The sequence below is a fragment of the Empidonax traillii genome, unplaced genomic scaffold (assembly GCF_003031625.1).
Source record: "Empidonax traillii isolate 1590-97213 ecotype Southwest subspecies unplaced genomic scaffold, ASM303162v1 scaffold95:size1152806, whole genome shotgun sequence".
Classification (NCBI taxonomy): Eukaryota; Metazoa; Chordata; class Aves; order Passeriformes; family Tyrannidae; genus Empidonax; species Empidonax traillii.
In genome coordinates, this window is record NW_020955288.1 from 1,074,477 (window position 1) to 1,101,891 (window position 27,415).

The window sequence follows — 27,415 nt, forward strand, 5'->3', positions numbered from 1 at the left end:
ATAAACACAAAAATTATTTTAACTCATTGGGATATATTATCAAAAAAATAATCAAAATCTATAGCCCTACAAAGCAACAAATTTTAATAAGTAGGTACAAGCTGAATATAAGGAAGAGTAATGACTTGGTTAAACCTCAGAGGGAAGCAATGCCAAAGTCAGGCACCTCAAATAAAGAATGGGTAGATGGATCTGACATATGGGTGATTTCTTTAGAGGAAGCCCCTGTTTGGAGTGCAAGTCATTCCAGCTAATGGATAAGTCATGTCCGTTGACAATCACATTAGCCCTTTTTGCTGTTTTAGTCAAATAAGGCTAATCATTTAGCGTGCCTAATTTATATAGCTATGAGGGTGGGTTATCAGTACAGATGTACTGAAGCATAAAAGACTTGGGAACACTGACCTATCTGTCAAATTTGATCAAGCCCAGTGAAATTCAATTTGTTAATCTTGCTTCACAATCCTACCCTCATGCACTCTAAAACATTTTGTATTGCACTGAGAAGCATAGTCTACAGTGAGACTTAGCTGGACTAATCAGACTCACATATGAGTCATGTTAACAGTTGGAGCAAGGGATATGACTTTTAGAATTAGAAGGCTAACAGCAGGACTGAAAATCTGCAAATATTTGTAATATGTATTTGCATGCCCAGTTCTTACCTTACAGGGCATAACCACAATCTAATACTTTATTAATAACTGCAGAAAATAAAAGAAATCAGGAATGTTTTCTCATTAAACAGAGAGGATGCTGCTTTTGAGTATACTCAAGCTTCAAAAATTAACCAGTGCCAGATATACAGCTCTGGACTTCTCACTTCTCTAAAACAGGGATTAATACTAATTTTGTGCCTAAAGCCAAGGTTTCTAAGGTCAAGAGAAGAGCATAGCTCTGCTAGTACCCACTCAGGCCTCATTCCAAAGCAAACACCTTTTTCTTCAGTTACCTAAGTTTACCTCAGTCATGAAGTTTAGCCTTGGTATCTGAATCCAGTACTATCCAGAGATGTCCATGTTTAAGTGAATTGAAATAGAACAAGTTTTTAACAGTTGCCGTTTTGAGGTTTCCAGTTGACTCTAAGAGTGGCTACATTTGCACAGATTATTTTTCCAATATTTGCAAGCTATGGTATACATAAATCTGCAGTTAGAAGAATCTCAGTCCTGGTTTGTTTCATGACACTCATCCAGTTATCCTTCTGAAGGAGTTTTGTACCTTATTTATTCTCTCAGCATACAGGACAAGAGAACATTCCTGTTTTCCAGTCCCTGCTCAAACTGCAGACAGAAGCTTACTGGATTGAATTAGAGAGAATCAAACTTAAATAATCATTATGGTCCTCAATTTGAGACAAATTGGGATAATAACTGTATCCAAGTATAGACTCCAGCAGATACATTTGGTCTTTAAATCATACCAGAATATTCAAGAAATAGTTCTGGAACACAAAGAACATTAGCTAGAGGAGAATGACCACAAAAGACTTAACTCAACCTGTCCTAAAATGTCTTATCTATTTCTAGTTATGCAAAATAATGAATAAACGAATAAGATAAACAACCTTCCCAACCAAGGGAGCTTTTACTAAGGAAAGGAATAAAGTACTATGATTCTTTACGGGTACAGGTACACATAATTCTGATTCAGACGGGAAGTATTCAATTAACATTGATGAGACTTGACAGATGCACTGCCTGGGAAATATCTTGGTTCTTCTCCCATTGGATATATTTATATAAGCCTATTGTCAATGTTACGCTGATTATCAGTGGACATTAGACTAAAAATATAGGTAATGTAAAGCCATAAAGTCAACTTTCTTCAATCTCTTGAAGAGGTTGCCAATCTGCTCATGACCTGCCCATGCCCTGTGGAAACAAACTCCACATACCACTGGCATGCCTTTTTGTTTTAGAGCTTGGTCACCAACACCACTACAGAACAGCTGTGAACAGGACCTGCATTCAGCTGATTCATACAGAACAGTTCTTCCAGCATTTGCTTTGCTTCCCTGTATCACTGTCTCCACTCAGTGAGGGGAGTAAAAGTGATGTTGGGAAGCCTGGAACAATTGAGTTTTATTTATCAAAATTAAACTCTAAAATGTAATGGCACAAACACTCTGAAAAAGATGTGTGGAAAAGGAAAAGGATATTAAAAACAACAAACTATATCAAACCTGTCTTCTGACTTCAATTATTTTCCTAGCATGAAACCTAGAAAAAAAAAAAAGTGTATTTCTTAGGCAGTCATATATTGCCATTTAATCATCTATGCTACATATCATAAGGCTATCTTTCCTCATGAAAACAACACCCAATATTAAATACCTATTGTCTTACTCATAACTCTGACAGTTCCTGGGAAAAAAAAGTGTCTAATCTGAAAATCAATTTAAATGAAACAATTCTTTTTTCCTTCTCTTGAGTTTTCTGAAAAATGGAATCATCAGTTCATCCATGATATCACCAGTGTGTGCTTAGCTGGGTATAAATCATCACAGAGGAGAGACATTGAGTTCCATATGTATGAGGTGATTTGTAGACACAGGTTCCATATCATTATTAAACAGACATGGCCTTCTATGCTACTTTGGTTCCTTTACAGCACTAGCCAGAATCATAACTCAAGGTCTGCAGTGGCTAGAAAAACATTATAGTTCCATAGTTTATGAATTATGGTTTGGGACTTGTTTTACTTGTTCTCTCCCTAAACATTTAAGGGGAGTTCAATGCTTCCCTGTTTATTTGTTTTGTGAGGGGTGAAAAAATAAAATCACAATTAGCTTCTGTTGGTTAAAATCTTGTTTGTATAAGGTTTTGCATTCATAAACAGAAGGGAAAAGGAAATATATATATAAATATAAATTTTTTCTTATTTGTCTAGGACTTGTTCTATCAGTGTGGAAAGTTATTTGTGTAGTTACATCTATCACATATTCACATTTACAATTCTGTGTGTCTTAGCAGTCTGTTAAAGCTTACACATTTAGAATGAAGTGAAGACTCATATGTGGATGAGAAAAAAAGCCAAAATCCTAGAAATTCTTTAAACTAAAAATCCTGGATAACAACCTGCAGCCTAATCACAGCTAGTCAGATGGTGAGGTTTGAAGCTCCACATAGATAGAGATGGATAGAAGGTTGTAGTAGAAGAGCAGGAAGAAAATGAGGAAGAAGCACAACTGCAGCAACAAGGGGCTGATGTCATCATCTTCATCGTTAGGGAAGAAGGCACAGCATGGGTGTCACTATTTAGATTTCTAAAGCTTTACTGAATTCTTTCCCATTGTGCACAAGTGAGAAAATGGCCCTACCCAGACACTCCTTGTAGGACCTCATATTGAACAGTGTGTGAGCACAAACCTCAGGGCTACTGAGGTCTAACCACAGAAATTAACTTCTCTTCTTGAATGCTGTAATGCTGAGAGAAAATCTCTTAATTGCCTTACCATGAGAGCACCAAAAGACAGCAAATCCTGTCTTGTTGCATCATAAGCCTTTCTAGTGAACAGCTGTGCAAAATACAAGTTCTTAGCTCTGCTTCTGGATATAAATGTCAGCAAAAAGATACATAATTCTAGCTCATTAGACTGTGAAGGTAATTGTACATATTCAAAATAGTTTGCCTAACATCATCAAGAAAATTATGTATATTTTTATATATATACACATATTTTTATATACCTATATGGGCTTGTGTGCGCAAAATACAGATATATACTACCCAGCTAACAAGAAGACGGGGTGAAAACTGTTTTTAAAGACATATTAAAATAAAAAACTAACACATACAATATGGAATGTTTCTACATGGCTGATGATGTGTTTAAGTTACCATATAGCATTAAAGTGAAATAAATCTCTCTTTCTTCAATATTCACATGTCTGAGGGGGAAGTGTAGGCTTTATTCCTCTATTTTACTTTCAATTTTCTTCACTTAACTATTGACCCAGAGTGTCAATAGTGAAATCTGTGTGTCAGAGAACTTGCTAAATTCAGAATAATTATTAAAAAGTAAAAAAAAAGAAACATACCTAATCTCAAAATATTATGGTGTAAAATAAACCATTATTATACCTGCAATGATGTCATCCATCTGCTCCAAAGCTGCCTCCAGCATATGACTCGCATCAGAAGCCATCATCTGAGATTTCTTCAGATCTCTACTCTTTCTACTGAAAAGACAGATGAAATCATGTGTATTACACTAAATAACCTGACAGAAAATTATGTCACTGTTACATTTTAAATAAAGCCACAGAAACAAAAGTCCATACCAGCAAAAATACAGCCTGGTAAGAAGAAAACTAACAAAAACCTGTTCCTTTTCTTGATAGATGACTTGGAATTTCTAAGGCTTTAATTCATCATTGATTCATTTTTTAAAGATGCTTTACTAAAACAAGGAAAACAAAACCAAAAAATCCCAAATACTGGAAGCTTGAGATGCCCCTATTCCTCAACCTTAACAATGGTTTCCTGGATTCAAATTCAGTGCAACCTTTTGCTCTGTGGGAAAAAATAAGATTGACTAGGGCTCAATAAAGGAATGGAGACATGAGGAAAAATATACATAACTATAAACAAAACTATCCTTTTTGATTGCTGCCTTAAGAGTAAAGACAATTCTGAAAGTTTTTACTCCTTTCTATATCCCTATTCAGTCTTTCCACCACTTCTTTCATGACACTGAAAATATAATTCTTTCTGTTCAAAAAACAAAAATGCCCCAGGTACGAATTATCTGAAGTTACTGCTGCCTCTTTAAAACAGGATTAAATACATTCATGTTACCATCTGACATTAAGGATAACAAACAAAATCTTCCAAAATGAGTCTCTATTTGTGAGTTGGTGTTGCCGGACTCTTAGTCAAGTAGCAGTCACTGTTGTCAACATATGACATTTCAAAGGGGAAAAGAATTTATGCATCCTATTTCACTGCCAGTGAGAAAATTCCCTCTGAAATAAGGCCCTTTTTGCACATTGCTTCATCGCTGAAGCATGAGACCATCGCCCACACAGTGAGGAACTTTCACAGTGCTCTAACACACAACTCAAAATACCAACAAAGCCTACAAAGGGTCATAGTATTTTCATTTCTCTTCCATGAAGGATGCAATTCAGTCTTTTGACACTCAGTCTTCTAATACAACAAGTTTTAAGATCTATGTTTAAAAACTGTTCAATTTTGACAGCTTTCTAAGCCTCACAAAAGACACCTGTCTGACAATGGATAGAGACACCTACAACCTGAGTCATTTGAAGGACAAGTGCATAGGCAATGGTCCTGTTTTTGCAGGGTCTATTTGTCCAATGCTACTGAAATGTCACTAATCTTGTATTTATCATGTGATTACTTACGCTAAGAAATCAAGTACTTTGAACTTAAATAAATATTAAAATAATGGCAATTTTGTATGCCAGTTCACATAGATTTGTACTGTGTTCATCCAGTGACAGTTCAGGCACTGGCCACCATGGCCAGTTGCATGACTGGTAGCTAAACCACCCATTTATTGTCTCAGTTGCAGCCTGACTAAGCACTAGAATGTAGAATCAGCACCCAGGATAAAGACAGCCTTAAAATAAAATCTTAGTAATTTTTTTCTTTCAGTGGGACTGGCAAAAAACAAACTCTGAAAGTACACTTATGGCTGAGTCCAAATTACTGCTTTACAGCCAAAGCTCAGCCTCAGTAATAAGCCTGATTCAATGAAAATTTTTACTACCAACTCAAAATTATTTTCTTCTCCTGCAAAATAAGAATCCTGAGACACAGACTCTTCTTCTAAGACACAGACTTTTCTCTGCTGGTGAAGTATACAAAAGCTAATTTATTAGTAATCTCTGTGTTATCAGCGTCCTATGTCCATTCCAGTCAATGTATATAATCCCACTATCTAGAGAGACAGATGCAGGAATGAGTCAGAAACTACAATGCTCTAATTTGGACTCTGCCATTTATAGCCTGTCATAATGGGTAAGTCATTATCCAACCTCAGATCACATTGATCTGAAGTGCAATATGAGAATGCATTATCTTTAGTGTCACCCAAGGCAAAGATTAATGTAAATGATTGGTTGGTTCTGGACTCTCCATTTTTGTCAAAATAATCTTTTAAGCATGAACAATGCTAAATGCAACTGAATTTAACCAAAATACATGTGACACAAATATTTCATTTAATGGTACTGGAAATAACAAAAATTACACTCAGAACAGACTAGAAAGTCATCTGATATAAACTTGAAATTTCAGAATGCTTGCATACATGAACTTTACAAACACTCCCTCTGATTCTGTTTCTCCAGTTTGTTGGTTTGGGGAGATTTCCATCTTCTGTTGCCACATTTACATGCCAATAAAGTCTTGAGAGATCCCTGATTCTCAGCTGCAGAGAGTCCCCTTGCTTGCAGTATTTCCTCTAGTTCAGAGCAGCCACAACATCAGTAATAATCACCTTAGTGAAAGGAAATCCACCCACATGAGCAGCTGCCAAAGAGGCACCAAGGCTACCCTGTGCCTTTAAGTGAATTTGGCCACCAGCCACTCCCCCAGAAATGTATGGCCACCAGATGTGCTTGTAAATCAGGACAGCAGACTGGCTCAAAATCAGGAGGAAAAAGAGTGAAAAATACTAAAAATAGTATAGAGTTTCTATTTCTAGATTGCAATCAACACTCTTATTTGTGCTGTAAGCTACTTCTCTAAGGGCTTAAAGCAGCTGCAGCATGGCTGTTGTTACAACAAGAAATGCAGGACTACCCTCTTTCTGAAATTCTAATATTTTTATATCTAGTATTTGACCACTTGTAGTGATAAAGGTAAGAAAATGCTGATACACTCCATTACAAACTTGAAAATTTGCTTATAGAAAAACCTTCCATCAAGACCTCGGCAAAATCCAGAAAGTTTTGCTGAAAAACACCACCAGAAGTAAGTCTTCTATCTCCTCCCAGCCTCCACAGTCAGCCTGTTTTCTCACCTGTAACTACAGTGTATTTGCTGCTTAACTGCACTAAGCTAGAGTAAAACTTGGTGATTAATAAAAGCAATGTTCTTTGCTCCACAGCGATAATGTAATATTACTTGCTTGACATCTTTTCTAGACAGACCTGTTGCTTATGCTTCAGGCAAGTCTTACTTTCCCAGACACTCCCTTCTTATAGTTGGACTGTTCTGTGTAATATTATGAAAACAGTTCATTAGATCTCCAGTGTTTTCAGTTACCATTTCTGATCTAGTTCTATACAAATATCTGCAATTGTGGATTCTTTTTCTAATACTATTAAATAACTAGACACCTGTATCGATCCCTCAAATAGGATCCATCTATTTGTGGTATCTTAATCACAGTTCCTTTTACAGTATTCATTCCTGAATGACCTCAACAGACGTAGAACATGAAGACTTACTTAACAATGTAAAAATATACATACATTTGGGAAAAAAAGGGTTTTTTCAGCTTTGATAAGGACTGAACAAAAACTAGCCCCAATATTATAGTACAAGCTTTACTATTAGCAAATTCTAACCTTCAGGACTTATTAGATTAATTTATGTGCCAGCAAAATACAAGAACCCATCTACTCACCTTTTGAGGTCCCTAAGAAGAAAAGGATTTACTTTTTTGCCTGATTAGTAAAAATTCCTCAGTATTAATAGCCAAAGTTTTACTATTAAGCAGGCATAAGTCTAAATTACTATCGTCCCTTCTACACCACACGCTCATACTAATTTAGAGCCCAGCCCACAGAGATATTGCAACCCTGTTTGTTATAATTACCTAAGTAATGAGATCTTTCAGGAAGTGCAGAGAGAGTAAACTGGCCTGAATCTCTGAAATTTATTTTGCTAAGCTAGTTTCACCCTACAAGTTCCAGTCTGAGATCTGCATTTCAAATAAAATGAAAAAGCTCTAGTAGAACCATTGTGCTTAGAGTCAATATCCCTTGCAAATTTCTTAACCTACATTCTGTATGTAAAACTGCAGCTTACTGTGTCCAAAAAGGAACATAACATTTAACAGATGTATTCACTATGAACAAGATGTTCTTCAGAATTACGACAAGCCTTAATTAAATTTGAATCTTTCTTGACTGGCTTGAACCAGCAGCTGTCCAGAGGTAAGAATGTTAACATTTAGGTAACTCAGATGTTTTTCCAAGGTTGCTCCTAAAAATGAGGTTGCCAATATTATCAGTTATGAAGAGGTTTTTGACAAGAACTCAAGAAATCCAGATCTTTGGATTTTGTCTGTGTCCTACAAATTCCTCTGACATTTAGCAGACACAGCTAATAATTAACTACCCCCACCATTTTTTTCATGGGGTGAATAAATATGTGTTTGTAAACTGTTTAAAAACTTGAATTCAAGTATTACACTGCCTTGTACTTAGTGGTATAATGAAATAACAAGTGCCTTGGGGAAGCTTCAGAAGTCCTCCACACTCTTCTTCAGCTGCAAGATGACTCCTGCTCTGGAATGAAGAAATGTGCAAAATTTCCACCCTCGCTATTTCCTACCTTGCTTCTCCCCCAGCCACATGCTCTGTTGTATCCAGACACCCTACAGGAGCACAACTGTTGATTCATGTCTCCCACTGGCTCCGCAGGACTCAGGACACCCATCAACTACAAAAGTTATAAACACAGTTTTGGATTCTGGCCTTTTAGAACCTGGCATAACTCTCTAATTAAGATAATCCCTAGTCCTAAATAACTATACACAGCTGCTAGGAGCAGAAGAATTCCTGATGATCACTAGAATGACGGCCTAAGGATCACTACTTATACAGGATGCTCCAGGGCTACCCAGCCAGAAATCCTATTCATTTGACAGGCTGAGAGAGTTGGAGCTGTTCAGTCTGGAGAAGAAAAGGCTTCAGGGAGACCTTTCAGCAGCCTTCAAGTACCTAAAGGGGCTACAAAAGAGCTGGAGAGGGACTTTTTGCAAAAGCATGTAATGACAGGACACGGTGTAATGGCCTTAATCTGAAGAAGAGTAGGTTTAGATTAGATATTAGGAAGAAATTCTTTAATTGTGAGGGTGGTGAGGCACTGGAACAGGTTGACCAGAGATGCTGTGAATGCCCCATCCCTGGAAGTGTTCAAGGCCAGGCTGGATGGGACTCTGAGCAACCTGGTCTGGTGGAAGATGTCACTGCCCATGGCACAGGGGATCGGAATTAGATGATCTTGAATATCTCTTCCAATCCTAACCATTCTATAATTCTCTGATTATGGCTCAAATGTATTTTATTTCTTAATACAGGCACTACTTGCTCTATTTCCCCTTCATATGCTTCACTGGAATAGGCAGAAGGATAAAAAGAACCCTTCTTTCATTGATTACTCATTATGTAATAAGTAAAAACAAAACTATTTTTATTTTCAGCAAGAAAGTATGAAGTGTCCACCCTAAGGCAGAGGGGGAACTTTACAGAGAAATACAGATTAGCCAAAGTTGAACAAAGACCTGATACTGAGCTATTTCAGGTAGAACTACTGAAGTCTCTGATCAATATATTGCTGGGAGTCCTTATATGAAGGGACATCCTTAGGTCAAGCACAGTACAATACCTCCATGATGAAAACCAACTAACTAAATAAGCTAAAATGGCTTATGCAGGCAGCTGGGTATTACCCTGGCACTGTAAAACCACCACCTTTGTGTGCTACTGATAAAAGTTAGAGTGACAAGCCCTAAGAACTATGATGCTTTTAAACATATTATGCTAAATAATTTGATTTAAAATACGAAGGGAACTGAATGAAGTCAAATTTACTGCATTATGAAGTTGCAAAGTCAAAGCTGAACATTTCTTTTAAAAAATAAACCCATTAAGTTTGTTAATACAAGTCTGAAATTTGGAGGAAGGAAAAGAGAACTTGCCCTCTAAAAAATGCTAAATCTCGCTGATATTTTATGAAGCTCTAAGAACACAAATCACCTTACAGCAACTCCTCCACAGGACTCATGGGTATTGAGTTACTGTTACCACTGGTACCATAACCAAATTTCATTACACGTGTTTGTACGAAGTCTCATCCTTACATGTAAAAGCTGATGCTGACAGAATGGCATGTGCAAAGTAAGCTTCCTTCAGCTCCTTCCTTCAGCTTAAAAAAGCCCTTCATAATTTATTTTTAAATTATCAGATATTTAAGAGTTCAGTGTTATACACAGTATAGAGGAAAATGTTAGAGCTTCCAACTTTGCAGATCTTCATTCATTATTTGTTACTGCATTAGGTGACAAAAAAACCCTAACTATTTTAATTCAGTACCCATCTAACTAGTTCCAACTGCTAACTAGTTAAAAATTTAAAAAACCCCCAACCTCATAATGAATAAATGCTTTGGATTTAAATTTTAGTTGAACAAAGTATTACCTGGTAAAATACATGAGAGGAAAGTTTCTGAATCAAAATATGAACATTCCTGCTCTTAAAATAAACACAAACATGAATGGTAAACAAAAGTCAGATTTTGTATTACAGTTCACATTTAGTTCTAAGAGTTTTAGAGTCAGAAAGAGTTAGATCCTCAAAATTCTGACATTTAAAATACACTATGTTTATTTTTTTTCTTCCAATCTCAGGTATTCACTGGCCACAAGGTCACAGCTTCAGATTTTCTTCCATGAAGGTACACATTTCAACTAGATCTTTGAAGTTACTTAACACCAGATCCAATGCCTGGGAAACTGCACACACCACACCATCCCCCCACCCTTGCCGCATGAAAGTACATTCATGCTCTAGTAAATTGAAAGGTGAGAAGTTATAATAAAAGTAAACACAGAACTCATGCACAAATTAACTCTTTGCCCTGGAGTAAAGCAGAGGACAAACCCCTTGACAGAAATTGAGAGACATCAGATATACATGATTAGTAAAAGTTTTCAAGCTATCCCCTATGAAAATCCTAAAAAACTAGACAATCTATACTGCTGGAAAGAACACTCTTTAAACCTTGAGAATTAGGAATAATATTTCTTATGGTTCATAACTAGTCCTTGGACTTTTTTCAAAACTCTCTGAAACAAAGGCTTTTCACCCTGGCCAGAACAACCTACTGGATCAGGCCAGTTCCTTATGGAAAATCCTACTGTCCGATTTTTGTTTGCCTTTGTGCATTTCAGTAAGTTGTGTAAATGGAAATAAGTTGATTAGAGGGAAGGAACACCTCGCCTACAAGGAAAGGCTGAGAGAATTGGGGTTGTTCAGCCTGGGAAAGAGAAGCTTTGGGGAGACCTAATTGCAGCCTTCCAGTAACATGAAGGGAGCCGACAAGGAAGATGGAGACATTTTACAAGAGCTTGTAGTGACAGGGGATAATGGATTCAGACTGAAAGACAGTAGGTTTATCTTAGATACTAGGAAGAAATTCCTTACTGTGAGGGTGGTGAGGAACTAGAACAGGTTGCACAGAGAAGTTGTGGATGTCCCAACCCTGGAAGTGTTCAAGGCCAGGTTGGATGGGGCTCTTAGTAACCTGGTCCAGTGAAAGGTATCCCTGACCCTGGCAGGGAGCTGGAATTAGACTATTTTTGAGGTCCCTTCCAACTCAGGCCATTCTGTGATTCAGAATCCACTCAGAAGAACAAGCGCTACCACTAACTTAGTTGATTAATCTAAGTACAAGTGTATAAATCCCACTAGGGATATAGAAGTGTACATAAGCTCTGTGAAACAGAGATTTTGCACTAAATTCTGCAAGTACCATCTGGAATGTCAGTCTGAAAAGGCAAGATGCTTCATTGAAGGAGGCCAGGGCTAACGTAAGGCCAGAAGATCTGATATCTCAAAGAAATGTAAGGAAGTCCAATTTTCAGATCTTCTCCATTTCTTCAGTTCCTTGATATACACAGAGGATCACTGTGAAAATCAGCTGTTTTGCCAACAAAGAGCAAACACTCCTCAGCCAACTGGCATATTCTACAGAGCCCATGCTGTCCTTGGTCCTAATGCCTTGACCTCTATTTATTATTACCTACAGTGTAATCAAGACAGGTATTCACCACTTCATATGACTCAGAGGCAGAAACAGCTCTGTATTTTTGGAACTCTTACCACACCATAAGAACAGTCATGCTGATTTAGACTAAAAGCCTGTCTAGCCTAGTGCTTTGTCTCCCATGATGTTCAGTGCAACACAGCTACACAGTGATCAGTCTCATGCTCTTCTCCAATAATCAGTAAGCCTGAGACTTTATGAAACACACACCGTATAGGAACCACAGTTTCACAGGTATTGAAGATTTATCCAATTTCTTTTCAAATAATTTTTCTATAATTTTTCAGTGAATGCTCTGACATTACAGAAAAAAAAAACAACCCAACAAACAAAAACGCAAAACTGTATTCTGTGTTAGACTGTTCAGAGAAACAATTCCATATAGACACAACAAAGAGAGATATTTCTTGTAATTATTTCTTCTTATGAAGTGGTCTACTCTAAAGCTCAGTCCTGAATTTGTATCAACTTTACAAATACAATGTGAAGGCTATAAAGACAGTTTTTTGACTTTGTAAAATTTATTTTCATGTTAGTATTTTTCCCTCTTTGAAACATTCTGTGCAGCAATTTATAAATAACTGGAAACATCACTAGACTGGTTTAATATTACCCACCCTGCATCTGCAAATACAAATATTCTGAATTCATACTAACAGGAACTGACAGTATCAAGTACTTCTGTATAAACTGGAAGCTTCAGAAGCTATTTTGAGGAAAGTGTCTGTGGGAAACAAAGGAAAGAAAAATATACTTCTAGAAACAGCAAATTCGAGAAAATTGAATCTGCTTGGATTAAAAGCATTAAACTAGGAACAAGATGTGGATCACTATGAAAGCACTGTATTCAACATTACTCAACATATCAATGAAAATATAGATTTTAACAGCTTAATTCATGTGCTTATAATCAAAACATTCTTATACTAATTGCTTCCTGAAGATTAATGAAAATATCTTTCTAAAAAGCCATCTTCAAGTTTTTCTCTTTCTCTACCTAAAGAATACGTATAACTGTTGTGCTAAAATAGGTTCTTTCACCCAGTGTGCAAGAGGTCAATCCATACAGAGTTGAGCACAAATACTATCAGAATTTTTCACTATTTATACATCTTAGCAAACAGAGGAATGAATGTTCATAGGCTACGAGTTACCTAGTTCTCTTAATAATTAGGATTCTATCCTCTAATGGTTAATTATTCCATTGCTTATTATGCTAATTAGTCCACATTCTCAGTCCTTTTTATGAGGCACAGAGTTTCTTGCGTCATGGTCTGTGAATTGGTGGTCATGATCTCTCCCTGCCAAAATTACCTTTTACCCAGCTGGAGCTGATTTCAGCACAATTGCTGGGTTGGCTTTATAAGTTTCTTCCTTATCTTGAGAGTTCTGATGAAAGTCTTTGTGGCTTGTATATGATGCATTTTTTTGGGCCCACTCTTAGTAGTACATCCTTCTTCCCAAGCTCAGACCCCTAGGTCTGAGATCACTGAACCATGTCAAGCCCTAAATTTTAACAAGACAATTCTACCAACAAATAATTCATCTTTTTAACATCTGGACATCATAGCCAAAAGGCAAAAATTCTTCATGTCAAGTTAAAACCTGATCTAAAATGATATATTTTATTGATTTTGCTCCTCCATTATTCAGAACTAATTGCAGAACTAGCCAACACTAAAGAAGTAGCTGTACCAAACTCTTGTGCCACAGCCAAATTCTAAATCAGAGAATGATATAGTCTCCTCTCATACGTACTTTCCATAGTTAATGGAGTAACATAATTTTCTAACTTTGAAAAAAAGCATTATACAGAGAGTTAATGCTGCAAGACAGAACAGTAACTCTGTATCCAAGAGCAACATTTAATACTTTTAAGACTACAAAAGGTGAGAGAAACTTGTAATATCTCCTAGCTGAAGAAATATTATTACAGGTGGCAAGAATAATTCAACAACCTTTATCCTTGTTCTTCCAGTGGATCCTAGAAGAAAAACGAGTACCAAGATGCCTAGAGACAGATGAAGCATGCACTGAAACCAGAAGCTGACTTTAGAGGGAATACACAGTGAATGCAGCCCACAATGAATGTGTGACAAGATATATAGGTCTCCTCAATGACCTATTCTATGGAGGAGCTGTATTTGCTCACTCAAACACATATTTACCTAGCAAAGGATCTTAGCAGAATCACCTCACTGAAAACCCACTTAAGAGCTCAGGTTTTTTATTTCATTCATCTATATGCACTGTTATTGTTTTGGTTCCATCATCACAACTGAAACAAGCAGGTTAGGTAATAATACAGTAATTAAAAAATAGGGTAATTGTATGCCCAGTTTTGAGTATTTGGTAAAAATTTTTAATACACTTAAAGAGTTCTAAAGTGCTCAGCAAGCTGCTTCCATATAGTAGATACATCCAATGGCAAAGGATGCAAAAGAGATCCTGAAACTCTACTGTTATATACAGCACCTTTTAGTATCGACCACGGAAGGTGTTTTCAAGTTCTTACCACCCACAAAGCTCACCATGCTATTTTTGCCAAACATTTCAAGATATTTATTACCAGTTCTATAAAAATGTAAAATGAGTAAATTTCCATGTCAAATCATGTTATCAAGGATAAGCAAAATCAATGTATATTTCTCCTTATAAATTATACATTATATGAAGGACTAGGAAAGAGATAAGAAAAATCACAGCCGCAGTTCTACACCTCAGAATGCCTATTTGAATTAGCAAAACTTATAAAGTATGTGTCATTTCCAAATAGAGACTAATTGCTCTGTAAAACTGGTTCCCCATATGAGTCCCTAAAGCCACCATATTCCAGTTCAATCACTTCAGCTTACAGTTTTGCTAGGACACTTGATGCAGAAAGCTTTTGGAAGTTTTCCAAATCAAAAAATACCTTTCTCAACACAAACTGAATGCAAGAACTGAACCTACAAAGAGACTTATTCATAACCTCAGTATTCTTCTAGTTTTTATATACATATTTACATCTGAAGTTCAGGATGCTACCAGCATAATTCATCACTGGGGTATATATATATAAAGGATCCCTTTTGTTTCTTTTAATAGTAAATTCCCATTATGGCATGAAAAAATGAAAAACTAAGCTATCATAATGAACATATATAGGATTTCTCTAAATTCCTTTCTAGATAAGTATTTTGACTACTTGAATACGAGCAATGACCCAAAAGTATTTGCCAAAAAATAAAACGATAGCCTAAAATTGGTGCTACTATGTGTTACTTCCAGTCTAAAGTAAAACTCTTCCATATTATTGAAAAAAAAGAAAAATTTAAGTTGTTACTGCAAGTGCTACAGTATAAAAGTACCTGAAGCAATATATTGTTATAAAGTTAGTCAGATTTTACAGGCTCTGAAACAAGTGCACCTTCATACCGGGATAGAAACAGAATTTGTATGTTACTTTAAAGGGCCCAAGTGTCATTATAGCAAGGCCAGAAGTTGTAAAACACACTGTCAAAACCAGCAATGACACCTGAGGACATACTGAGTGTCAGGCTTTTACACATACTGTCTTACTTCAGAGTATTTCATGTTAAGACTCAGAGCAGCTTTTTGGAACTGTTTGAAAGTCCTACTACTCTTATTTGGTCTGATTGTGAATAAACCTATGGAGTTTCCTGAGGTAGTAACTTAATCACATATTTTACTGCTTAATAACAACACTTTTATTGGACCTGTTTATTAAAACCACCACAAAATGGAATTATTTCAGGTTAATCACTTGCAAAGTCCTTTAATCTCTATCAGCTACCAGCTGATTTGTCTGGATGAAAAGTATCTTACAAGTTTATTGGAATTTGGGGCCAAGCAACATTGCATCAAAATCAAAATTAAAAAAAAAAAATAGAAAAAAGACTAAACTATCCAAATTACTATCCACTGTAGGAAAGGAATTTTTTCTTCAGAATGTATTATCAGTTTCTTTAGTTTATTTAATTTTCCAGAAAATGGAATAAGTGTGCTTATTCCAGCAATCATCAACTCCTTGTACTTTCATATTAAATTTGTAGGGAAAACTTGATTTGCTATTTATTATATAAGAGATTTAGTCCCCTGTGTTTCAGTGGTTTTCAAAAACTCCAAGTGGAAATATACAAGACAGTTTTATTAATTCCAAAATAATATATATATCCAGTCCTTTCCTACATGAAAAGAAAAATATGGCCATATTGACAAACACTAAAAGACTGTTCTTAAATGAAGAAATTTTTTCTTCTCTGTTAGTCCTTATTGATAAGGGATTGTTTTGCTTCATGACTGTACTATGCTGTAAACAGTACTGTTTACTCTGTTAGTTAAGAAAAGTAAATAAAACACATTTACAGTAAAATTATATTTATGAGTGTACTGCCTGGCAAACTTGGCAAGCTGCCTAGCATGGCACTTTCATCAGTCTCAACTAATCTGGAGGCTCTTCTTCTAAGTACCCAAATCTGGGTTTCCAAAGGAAGTGAGCAGCTGCTAGTCCCATTCACAATTAGTCCTGGATAATCAGAAGCTCTGATTAAATAAAAACTACAAATGACTGGTGAATCCAAGCTAAATTAATTTTGGAGTATGGATTCCTTTTATAACAAATCATTTACTTTGAACACAAACTCATCTCCCCATATTCAAAAAAAAAAAAAAAAAAGCAGTCTCTCAAAGTCCCCTTTAAGCCAGTGGTTTATGTGAAATGAGAACCAGCAGCACTTCACAATCTACAAAAGGAACTGAAGATTCTACCAGATTTCCCAATTAAAGTGGAGAAGGCAATCAAAGCAAAAGAGATTTGGACCACAGTTTTTGAAACAGTTTTCTAATCCTTAGCCTAATTTACAACTATCATGAAATGCTGCACGCACTTGACAAAGTATGACTGAGGAACTACTGTGGGCTATTAAGTATTTTTCACAACGCTAATGTATGCTCTGCAAAAGCAGGCCAGAACAGATCTTCTTGCACAAAAGCTTGTTTGAACAACTCTCTTTTCTTCCTGTAACAGAAGTGTCTAATATGATTTTGCTTTCGTACATATGAAGTTTGCTAGATCAGACTACAAACTGCACTTCAGAGTTTCAAGTAAAATTACTACTTTGTAATTCATAATCAGCTTTCTAAACTGAAGAAAATTTTAATTCAAGAAGTAGTTAACTAATCTTTTATAATGTTTATGACTGAGATTTCCAGGTTAGTATTATCTGTACTAACACCTAAGGATTTTGTACATACACTTTTAGTTACAGAAGACTACTCTCAAGAAAATATTCACTAATTTTGATTTTTTTTTCAGATGTAATGAATACATTTTTAATAGAATCTCGTATCCTACTTTCATTCACATTTTACAACCAGTCTGTGTTTCTGGTCCATGTACTAACCTCTGAATTTTAAGAGATGTTCTTCTTGCATTCTTGAAACAATTATTCAAGGCACTTGTACCCTCTTGTATCCTCACTGCAAAGCACTTGTACCCTCACTGTGATGTACATATAAGGTTACAGTCACAAATAAACCAAAGCACAACTTCATACCTTAGCTTGGGCATAAAAAATTGAAAAAAGAGGTTTTCCACAAGAAAGAAAGGCACAGAATTAATACTAAACTTTAGGTAAGAGGCCTGCACTTAAACCTATTTGGAACAGTTTTTTACGAAGGGAATGTTATCACAGAGTAATTGAGTCACGGAATAGTTGAGGTTGGAAGGCACGTCTTCAGATCACCTTCTTCCATTCCTAGGAGACCACCATTCCGTTCTTGGGTTAACATTGGCCAGAATGTCAGAAAGGCGCTGACATCAAAGATGATCTAACAGGAATTTCATATGAGCTACAGAATGATAGAACATTTTAAGTAAAATATGAAAAAGTCTTATGTAAGAAGATCTTAATACATCCCCGGTCTAATACTGCAAACACCATGCAGGAGAAAGGCAAAACTTTGTTCCCAAGGACGGTTTGTGCTTGTTTCCTATCTAATATATCAGTTTTTCCTCCTCAAGGTCATTGTTAGAAATTTTTTCCCTCTGCAGTGAAACTTCAGTTTAGGAGCTGACTGGATTATGTGCATTAGTTTATCACCATCACAGAAACACATTCATAAATCTTACTGCAATGTCATTAGAATAAGATGTTCTGATTGTGCGTTATTAAAGCAGATGCTTCCATCTGCATTGTACTGTGGAATAAAAATATGATTCACTATATTCAAGAGACAGCTGAACATGTTCCCCAGTTCAACTAAGACTTCTGAAATAAACTTTGGGTTGAAAACAGGACAAACTGGAAACAAAATTGGTTTTTTGTATGAGCAGTAGAGACAGAAATAAGAAGGCATCCCCAGCTAAGTCACGTCTGAATGGGGAGACCAACCAAACCTGTTTCCAGAAGAAGATAAAGTAAAACAGCAGTTCCCATACTGTAAGTGCTGGAAAACCAGATTAGAATGCAACAGCTTAGATTTATCTTTAGTAATTACTTTAACTGGCACACAGCCTCTTGATCTTAAAAAGTATGAAGACTTAACCAACAAGTGAATCATTCTCTATGAATATTCATACACATTATGTTGCTCTAATGAAAACAAGACGCACAGTCAGCAGAGGCAGGGTTTGGACCTTCCATCAGTCTTCCATCAGTGTGAACTGACTTTGATCATTCAGTCTTATTTCACCCCTCTACTCTAATTCAAGATTTTGCTGAAGGACAATCAGGCCTGATCTGTTTTCTCAGAATTCATATCTGCTTCAGGAAACCATCATCAACTTAGTACCATGGATGATATGCAAAAGACTTCCCATACAATCACCAGTTCCCACACTGCCACTGCAACTTTTTGGAAGTCAGATCCATCTTTTAGCATTCAAAGAATGCTGTCTGCCACATAATATCTGGTCACCATCAGATATGGTTTCTTATCTTTCCCCCCTCTATAAAGTCCTCTGGTTTTCCCTGTATCCAGTTCTCAACTTTTCAGTTACTTCAGCTAAGCAGATAAACACACATTTTTATGTGGACATAAATATAAGAATGTATTTTATGTATCCCATACACAAAGTTGAGAAAACCACTAATGGTTACCCATTTGTTTAGTGGTAATCTGACAGAGAAATAATGTCCCGTCTTGTGCATGCGAAGGCAAATTTTCCTTTTTGATCAGCATGCAAATGTACAGGTTTTTGCCCTCAGCAACTCGGGGTCACAGGTCTTCCAGAAATACTAGTAAACTATACAATATTCATAAAAATATTGCTTTAGAGGTTATCAAATTAGAATTTAAAATCCAGGTTGTATTTACAGTCCTTTAAAATGACTACATTGTAACTTGGTAGCTGCACAGTATAAACACAAACTGACCTAAACTGGCAACAATGCCATCGGGACTTACTTTTTATGGTTATTTCAGAATGAAATTACCTTTGTCATTTAACTTCTTTATTCTCTACATCAATGAATTGCCAAATAAGAGCTACTGGGAAATGGTTTTATAGCAAATAAACATATGAAGATGCAGGGAAACAAAAGAGATAACTGTAATATTAAAGGTCACAGAGACTTGAAATAAAAACATCATGCTAAAACTTAGAGGCAGAGGCATTTAGCTAAAAAAAAAAAAATAAAAAAAAAGCACCTTTATTTTGTTGCCTAATGTGCATCTATTTAAAAGAGAGCTATGTAAAAATTGGAAAGGTGTGACAGGAAGAAACTCAAACTGTCACAGTTTATCAAAGACATGTTATCACCTCAGAGCTGGTGCTTAGACACAGATAAAGAAGAGTGTCCAAGGGTGGGAGTCTCAGTTTCTTCAGCTCTACAAAGTAGCAGGTGAGTTGATGGCACTGAATAGACAAAAGCAAACTGGGGGAAATCTAGAGAACTTAAAATAATTCACGGTTCAATCTTTCTGAGTTTTCTAGGGGTCAAGTTACTGAAGCAAAGTTATTTCATAGCCATCTACTGAGGTCTGGTAAGTGATCAAGTGCGCCTCCAGGGGCAGCCATTGCTGCTAAACTTTATTCACTAGCTTAGGAGAATTTCAAGATAATACCTTAAGAAGTTGAAAGGATCTCTGACGATGAGGTGGCAAATAGACAATAAACATCTCCAAAGACTGAATGATGCCACTTGACTGACAGAAAAGTGACTTCTGATGGTTCTAATCTACTGCCCTAAATGACATCATCTATTGTATTACTGTTTCTACACTACCAGGTATTTCTGGAAGACACAGAAAAGGTTTCCTTGTACAGCTTGTTCAATGATGACATGTTTGCACCTGAGTGCATACTGTGATCATTATCACAAAACGCATTTCCCTATCCATCTTTCTCTGCTTTGATAAACACTAAATCATCATAGTATAGGCTTCTAAAGTTTCATCCTATTCTTGTATCTTTTTGGGGGAAGGGGAGCAGGAGGAAGGTGGATTTTTTGCTAATAAGCAAAGCCCCACTGAGGCGCTGTTTTACTTACATGAGGTAATTTTTTTGCTAATCTTACCAGGTCAAGGCTGTTTGAGCTCAAACAAATCCCTAGCTGTGGGGAAAATGAGCTAAGTTTCTGGTTTGCCTCTGAGTAGTCTAATAAGAGTGAAAGCAGTGTGTAAGTGCTTTATAAGATTTTGTGGGAGTTTGTTTGTTTTGAAGCGAGAGACCAGAAGGAGGCAAACAGGAAAACAAGTTAGGTAAATGAGGGCTAGAAGCAGGGCTGCACATGGAAAAACAAAGAGGTGGCTCAATAACTTTTGTTCCGTTTCATTTTCCTGTCTTTTGCAGTCAAAAGACATTCTCCTCCTGCTCTTCCTGCCTGTTTGCTGACCCTTTCAAAGTGTTTAGGGGGGGGTGATTCTTAAGGTCTCCACTTACTCTTTTCCATCTGTTCTCTTCTCATCCTCCATTCAAACACACTCTTTCACGTGAAGTCACATTATGCTGCCTCAGAGCCTGAACAGTCAGTCCAGAGTAACCAAGAGAGTCAGTGTAACAGGCATGATAGAAAACGGGGAGAATTGATTCAAGAGCCCAGAAAGCACTGCTCTAGTCTATGCCCACACCTTTGTTTACATACACACCCACCCTGATTACTTGTCCACACTGCTGGTCCCAGGTGAAGAAAGATGAAGTGAGATCAGATACAGTAGGAGCCAGCGGAGGATAGTGCTTATTATCTCATTTCTTCCCTATTTCCTTCCTGTCCTCCCTGCTTATAGCAGTCCTCATATGGTTGCTGGAGTGAAATCAAGATGGTAGCAGCAGTGCCCTCTACCACCATTCCTCTAATTCCTCTGCTTTCTGGGACAGGAGATGAAAGTAGCAAGGGAACATGGAATCAGGGAATAATGTTCCCAACCCAATTCCTACCACACTTCAGTCACACAGATTAACCAGTTTCTGCCCCCTCCCTTTAATTGGGGCTTTCCATAGGGCGGAGTCCCAGATGTATGATAGATTAAGTGCTACATGTTTTGCCAAGACATTTGATTATTACCTGTCTTAGGTAAATAAAGCCTGTAAATTTTCTAAAGTGATGCTAAGATTAGTTCAAAACAGTTACAGGTGTGTCCTATGTCTCTACAGCATATATATCAGCAATCACTGGTAAGACTAGTCTTGAACTATCCCTCAGCTCAAGTCTTATTACTGGGGATTTGAAATTACTTTTCATATTACAAATTACATTTTTTTAAACATATTACTTTTTCCTCACGTTCTGGTACCAAGCTATACTTGTCCTGAAGATGAAGCTAAGGTTCTTTTGAGTTCTACCTCTGCTCTAATTTACACTGGGTTTCCTTCAGGTTCAAGAGGCCCTTATAATTGCTTCCAACTGGGACTATGAGCAACTGGACAGAAAATCCCTATCATTTAAAAACAACACGTATTTACTTAGGTTTGTCTCAATTTATCCTTTTGCTCTCCTAGTATACTGAGTTCTACTACCAGTATTTCTCCATCAGGAAGATGGAAGGAAGCATAAAGATTCACTGGTTTTTGACAAGTTCATATAGCAGACCTGGATAAAAATCAGGAACACAAGCCCAGTAAATAAATAAACTTGGAAAGCTGAAATTCTGCTTTCTTTACTCTCCCATCTACTCTTTCCACATTTCCATACAAGTTTCAGAATTAAGTCTTTCATGCACTTGGTCACATATTCCTTTTAAAAAATCCCAGAACAACAAGAAACAACAGAAAAGTGCTCCTCAGTGTCTCCCCTCCTGCCAAAAGCTTAAAATTAAAAATCTGAAATTGCAAAGGACCTTGATGATGGTGGAAATACAATCGTTGTACATGCAAATCTTCAAAAGCACATTGCACTGCACCTCTGTACAGTGCAGTTACTGACATACCAAATTGTTACTTAGCATCTTATTCTGCCCCATGCAAAACTGAACAAATGATGATACACAAAGGGGTGTAATTCCTTATCCTTCTTGCAAATTTTAAGGGGGAGGTATTTTTATCATAGCACCACGATAACATGAGTGCTGGCCGATGGAAGGGGAAATCCCTTGACATCTCCTCAGCACTCCTACCTCCCTTATCTCTGCACTGCTAAAATACCCCCTAACAACCACTTACATCTTCCAGCTGTTCTTTTCTGAACATCCTTTGAACGATCTTATTTCCCCACTGCGACGACCCGGACGACCCACATACCTTTTTTTTTTTTTTTTTTTTTTTTTTTTTTTTTTTTTGAGTCAATTGTCAAATACAGACTGGGGGCGGCGGGGACGGAGAACACCTCGCTTCCACTTTAGAGAACTTGGCTGCAGCTGGATGTTATTACCGACAGCATCGAACCGACTGTTCCATGCCAACAGAGCGGTGCATTTACTGAACCGCCAGCCGAACTCAAGTTTCGGAGCTGCGAGAATAGATATGTAACTTACAGGAGCTGCGTCTGTTTGAAAACCCCTCCCGTGGTGGGGAGCGCTGAACTCCAACCGCAGGGGAGAGGAGGGAGAAACAACAGGTCCAATACCCCCGTTTACACACCGAGCGTCCCGCTGACCTGCTCCTGCTCCTGCCCCTGCCCGACGGTGCCTCCTCCGCCTCCGTAGCGCCGCGCCGGGACCGCCGGGAGCCGGGACAGCCGAGATAGCTGGGACAGCCGGGATTGCCCGGGACCGTTCTCCACCGCCTCCTCGCGCCGAGAGACGCCCGGGGAGCGCTCGAACCTTCCGGCCTCCCCGAACCCTCCCTCGCTACCCGTCCAGATCCCGACCCTGATCCTGATCCGGATCCCGACCCGGCTCCACTCGGGGCCGCCCCCACGTGACAGCGCCCGGCGCTCCCGCCCCCCGCGCAGACAGGTGCTACAGGGAATTTCTGGGCAATTTGCCTTCAGCTTCTGAGTTTTATTCTTCGTATCATTCTTGCTGGAAGTAGAACTATTGACTAAAACTGTGTGTAGTTTATTAAGTAAGGCAAGCTACCCGGCACGTTTTTTGTTGCGTATTCCTGCATACCAAGGATTTTCTAGGTTAACAAAAACATTATATTATTAACAGAGAAAAACAATACACTCTTTCTCAGAGATTTAAAAATCAAGTATTTCTATACTTAAAGCACTTATTTACTTTAATTCTACTAGTAAAACAATAGCATAGATAATTTATATTAGTAAAAGTGTTTTGTATTCCTGTTGACTCCTGTTTAAAAAAACATTCTCCGGTGTTCTGTTTATGATTGCAAAAATCTCTAGTACAGGAAGTCTCCAAGGAAGCAAACATTAAACAAAAACTCACGCTCAAAAAGTGTAGGTTTTTCTTCTGCCTCTAGAGATTCCTGGATTACTTCTAGAAATTTGGGAAGTGCTGCAAGTTTAGGTCATTGGGAGTTTGCTGGCCACTGAGTGCCTTAGTGATTCAATATCTGACAAGGGTTTCTGGTGACCAAACAGGTCATCCCACCTGTGCAACACTGACACAGCTCTTTCACAGCGAGTGTGCGCCAAGTACTTCTGATGATGTCAGTTTTCCAGTGAGTTGGCTAAACAAAATTAACCATTTAGCAGAAAGTGAGATAAAGAGTTGGGAGTCACATATACAATGTAATTAGCACACACTTTTCATTGTGTGTGGTTGTATTTCAACAACCACAGTTTGCTGTCTTCCTTCTGTGATGATGCTTTCACCTAAATACTCTAAGCATGTTTAGTGTGCACAATGTTTTAATGTAATTTAATTACTTCTAACAATCCACCTGAATTTTAGAATCTCTTTTTGCCTAACATAAGGTTCCAGTGTATTTGGGATGCTGACACATCTTGTTCCCTGTTACCAACTGATGCACTCTCTGACCTTGGGAAGAATTATTTATTATTTCAGTCTTGTTTTAAACTTGTGCATAACACCAAGACTATGAATCGCACACCAGATATTCCAGATAAAGAATTGGGCCTCACGCACAGAGAAAAACTTGCCCAAGGTGTGAGAGGGAGAGAATGGGAAGTGAAGTAGAAACATCTCTGAACATGCTGAAGAATAATTATAAACTGGCAAGAATCCGCGGGCTGTGTATTAATTCAGCTTTTGAATTTTTCTTGTCTTTCCTCCCAGCTTTGAGGTAGTCATCTTATGTGGGTCTCATAGAGGAGTGGTGAAAATTAGAGTGGTTGATAACATTTGCATCTTTTGTAATACTGATACCAAAAATTATTATATAGCACTGCTTGTTGCAGTATCCTTAAACCTTTTAGGTTTAGTCAGTGGAATTAAGAAAAATCTAGGCAAAGCTGGGCATGTTTTCAACACCACCCTGGTTTCCCCTCCCTTTCCCCAGCTCACTGGAGGTCTAGGACAGGTGTGTGGGAAATTTTCCATGATAGAAGCAGCATCTGGGACATCATTTACTCTGTTATGTCCATGTAGGGTTGTCACCTCCTGTTTGTTCCTGAACTGGAATAGCCAAAACCCTGCTGGTACATGCTGTACCCCAGGGTTGTGTTGGCAAAAGCAGTGTCAGCCAGTGCATGAGACAGCTAGCATGGCCTTGCCCTGGTGCTGTGAAGGGGAAGGGCCTGGAACGGAGAGGCTCTGCAATTACTGCCACTCCCTTGGGAAGCGCAGACAGAAGCAGGAGGAGGCTGAATAGCACAAGCCAAGCACAGAACACAAAACACTGTCCTGCTACTGCTGCAGTGTTCATGTGCCATCATTTTACAGTTCTGTTTCTGTATTTTTGGCGTTATATTATTGCATCATAGGAAAGCAGAGAGAATCCTAATTTTGGCCTCCCTTGAGCTTTTTGATCCTGTCTATGCTGCTTAATATCATTATAAATAGTTAATTAATTCTGCATCTCTCTCTCTCAGTGTAGTGGGTTTCAGAAGCACTCCCTCAGCTGTCCTGCCCTCTTGGCTAATTACCATTCCAGAAGTCCTCCCTTCAATAAGAGTGGTTTGTTTCTTTGCTGCAGTGGTGCAGACTCATGACTGTCACAAAGCTGGCATTGTGTTAAGTCTTTGCCTCTCTTGTATAACAATGAAGTTTATTCAGTGAGAGCATCCTTCTCAGAAAAGACCTAAGAAAAAACAGAAGTTAGGAACCCCAAAAGAGAACATTGCTGGACACGGCTTTACTAACTATCTTCATTTCTTTCATCTCAAAAAACAGTGCAGAGCTGTCTGTAAGATGCCACATGTTGCTCTGTAGCAGTTTACCTTAACTAGATATAAAGACCAGGGTTTATTTTTACATTGTTAAAACGTATTGAGCAGAACTGAGTATCTCTTCCTCAGTGTCACATTGTGGTCACTCTGACAATGCTGAGGGACCCTGTGTTTCAGTTCAGGGCCTATTCCTGATCCTGTAAGTGTGCCTGGTTGTTGCTTAAGCTTATGCATTTGATGGTTCTTTCTTAGTGCTATTTAGTCCATTACTGGATTATGCAGGAAAGTGGCAAAATGGCTCATAGTCCCTGTAGGGTAAGGGTCAAAACAGACACTTAGATGAGGGCTCTAAGTGACTGTGTTCCCTAGATAGAAACTACCGGCTATAAGGCAGGAAAAAACATCTATGTTTTGATACATCAGTTTGCAGTACGTTCCAAATTGCTGGTTTATTTGCTGAAAGGTTTTTATAAAGCTTTAATTTTCCTGTTTATAAAGCAGAGTAAATTAGCTGCAACTAATGTAATCTAAATTCAGTCCCAACCACTCTGATATTTTATTATCAATTCATTCAAAAATTCTCATAAGAGATACCTTCTTTATCAAAAGCTTTGTTTTAAGAAGACTACAAAAAAGGTTGGTCAGAGTATGGTTTCATTGCTTTCCTCAAACCACAGTCCTCATAGTCTGTGCAGGCTTTGAAACACCAGTGTTAAAACAATGAATAAATACTGTGATGCAGGAATGTGAAAGCTGTAATACTGTGTGATCTCTTGTTTGTGGAAAAAAAAAGCAATCGACTGAAATGTTCAGAGATTGTCTCTCATGTAAATGTGGTTAAATCAGCTGTAGATAGGAAATAATGTATTGAAGAATCCTTCCCCATTAACTCAGTACAGCTAATCTATTATATCTCATTAGAAAGCATAACCTGCCTTATCTGTAACAGAGATTTGTGGCCAGTCATGTTACCAATTTCCTCTGGTAAAGTGCACAACCTTTTCTCACTCTTCAAAACTTTTTTCTAGCATATGTGGTAAGCTCTTTTTTAAGTGTGGGGGTTTTTTTGTTTGTTTGTTTGTTTTGTTTTGTTGTTTGGTTCCCCCCCCCTCATTATTTGGTAGAGTTAATTTGAAATATTCAAAATGAGAGGTTAAATAAATAAATTTGGTCTCTACATAAAAGTGCAATTGAAATTTTCTTGAAATCTTGTTGGATAACTACAGCTACTTGATACGAAAACAGAACTTACTATGTTTTTTTTTTTCTTTGTCATCATTTAGAGCATTATCTGTTCTGCAGAAGAACACATGATATAAAAGTCTTCTTTTCAGCTATTTCTTACTAGGACAGATGAAATACACTTTAAAAAAAAAATCCTTAATATATAAATAGTTTTGTTGGAGCATACTATATTTGTTGAGTAGTTTTGGGTTTTTTCCTCCATCTTCTCTTTGTATCCCAGAAACTTTCATGAGCGCATGCCGTTCTTAAAAAAGGCTTTCAGGAACGCATTGTTACTTTTGTGCAGCATTTTTAAAGACATTTAAGCAAGCGATTGATCTGGCCGCTTGCATGTAACTGATGGGAATTACACCTGAGCCAGGTGTAACGAGCGAAATTTAGGCAGCGGTGCTACAAGGACTTAGCGCCATCTCGCGATCAGATCGTAAATAACACACGAGTGATCCCAAGAGTTTTTGGAATGAGCGGTTTTGGTCCCCAGGGAAGCACTACCTCCATGT

General features: G+C 37.6%; 1 protein-coding gene across 1 annotated transcript in view; it reads right to left on the bottom strand.

The window, feature by feature from the left end:
* The window catches only part of PPFIBP2 (PPFIA binding protein 2), a 101,355-nt gene extending 80,418 nt beyond the window's left edge, over positions 1-20,937 (bottom strand). The window contains exons 1-2 of the mRNA XM_027881815.1: positions 20,921-20,937; positions 4,087-4,184 (exon numbers count right to left, since the gene is read on the bottom strand). Coding sequence (XP_027737616.1) covers positions 4,087-4,153 — 67 coding nt within the window. The 5' untranslated portion in view covers positions 4,154-4,184; positions 20,921-20,937. The remainder of the gene's footprint in view (positions 1-4,086; positions 4,185-20,920) is intronic.
* Between the last annotated feature and the right edge of the window lie 6,478 nt (positions 20,938-27,415).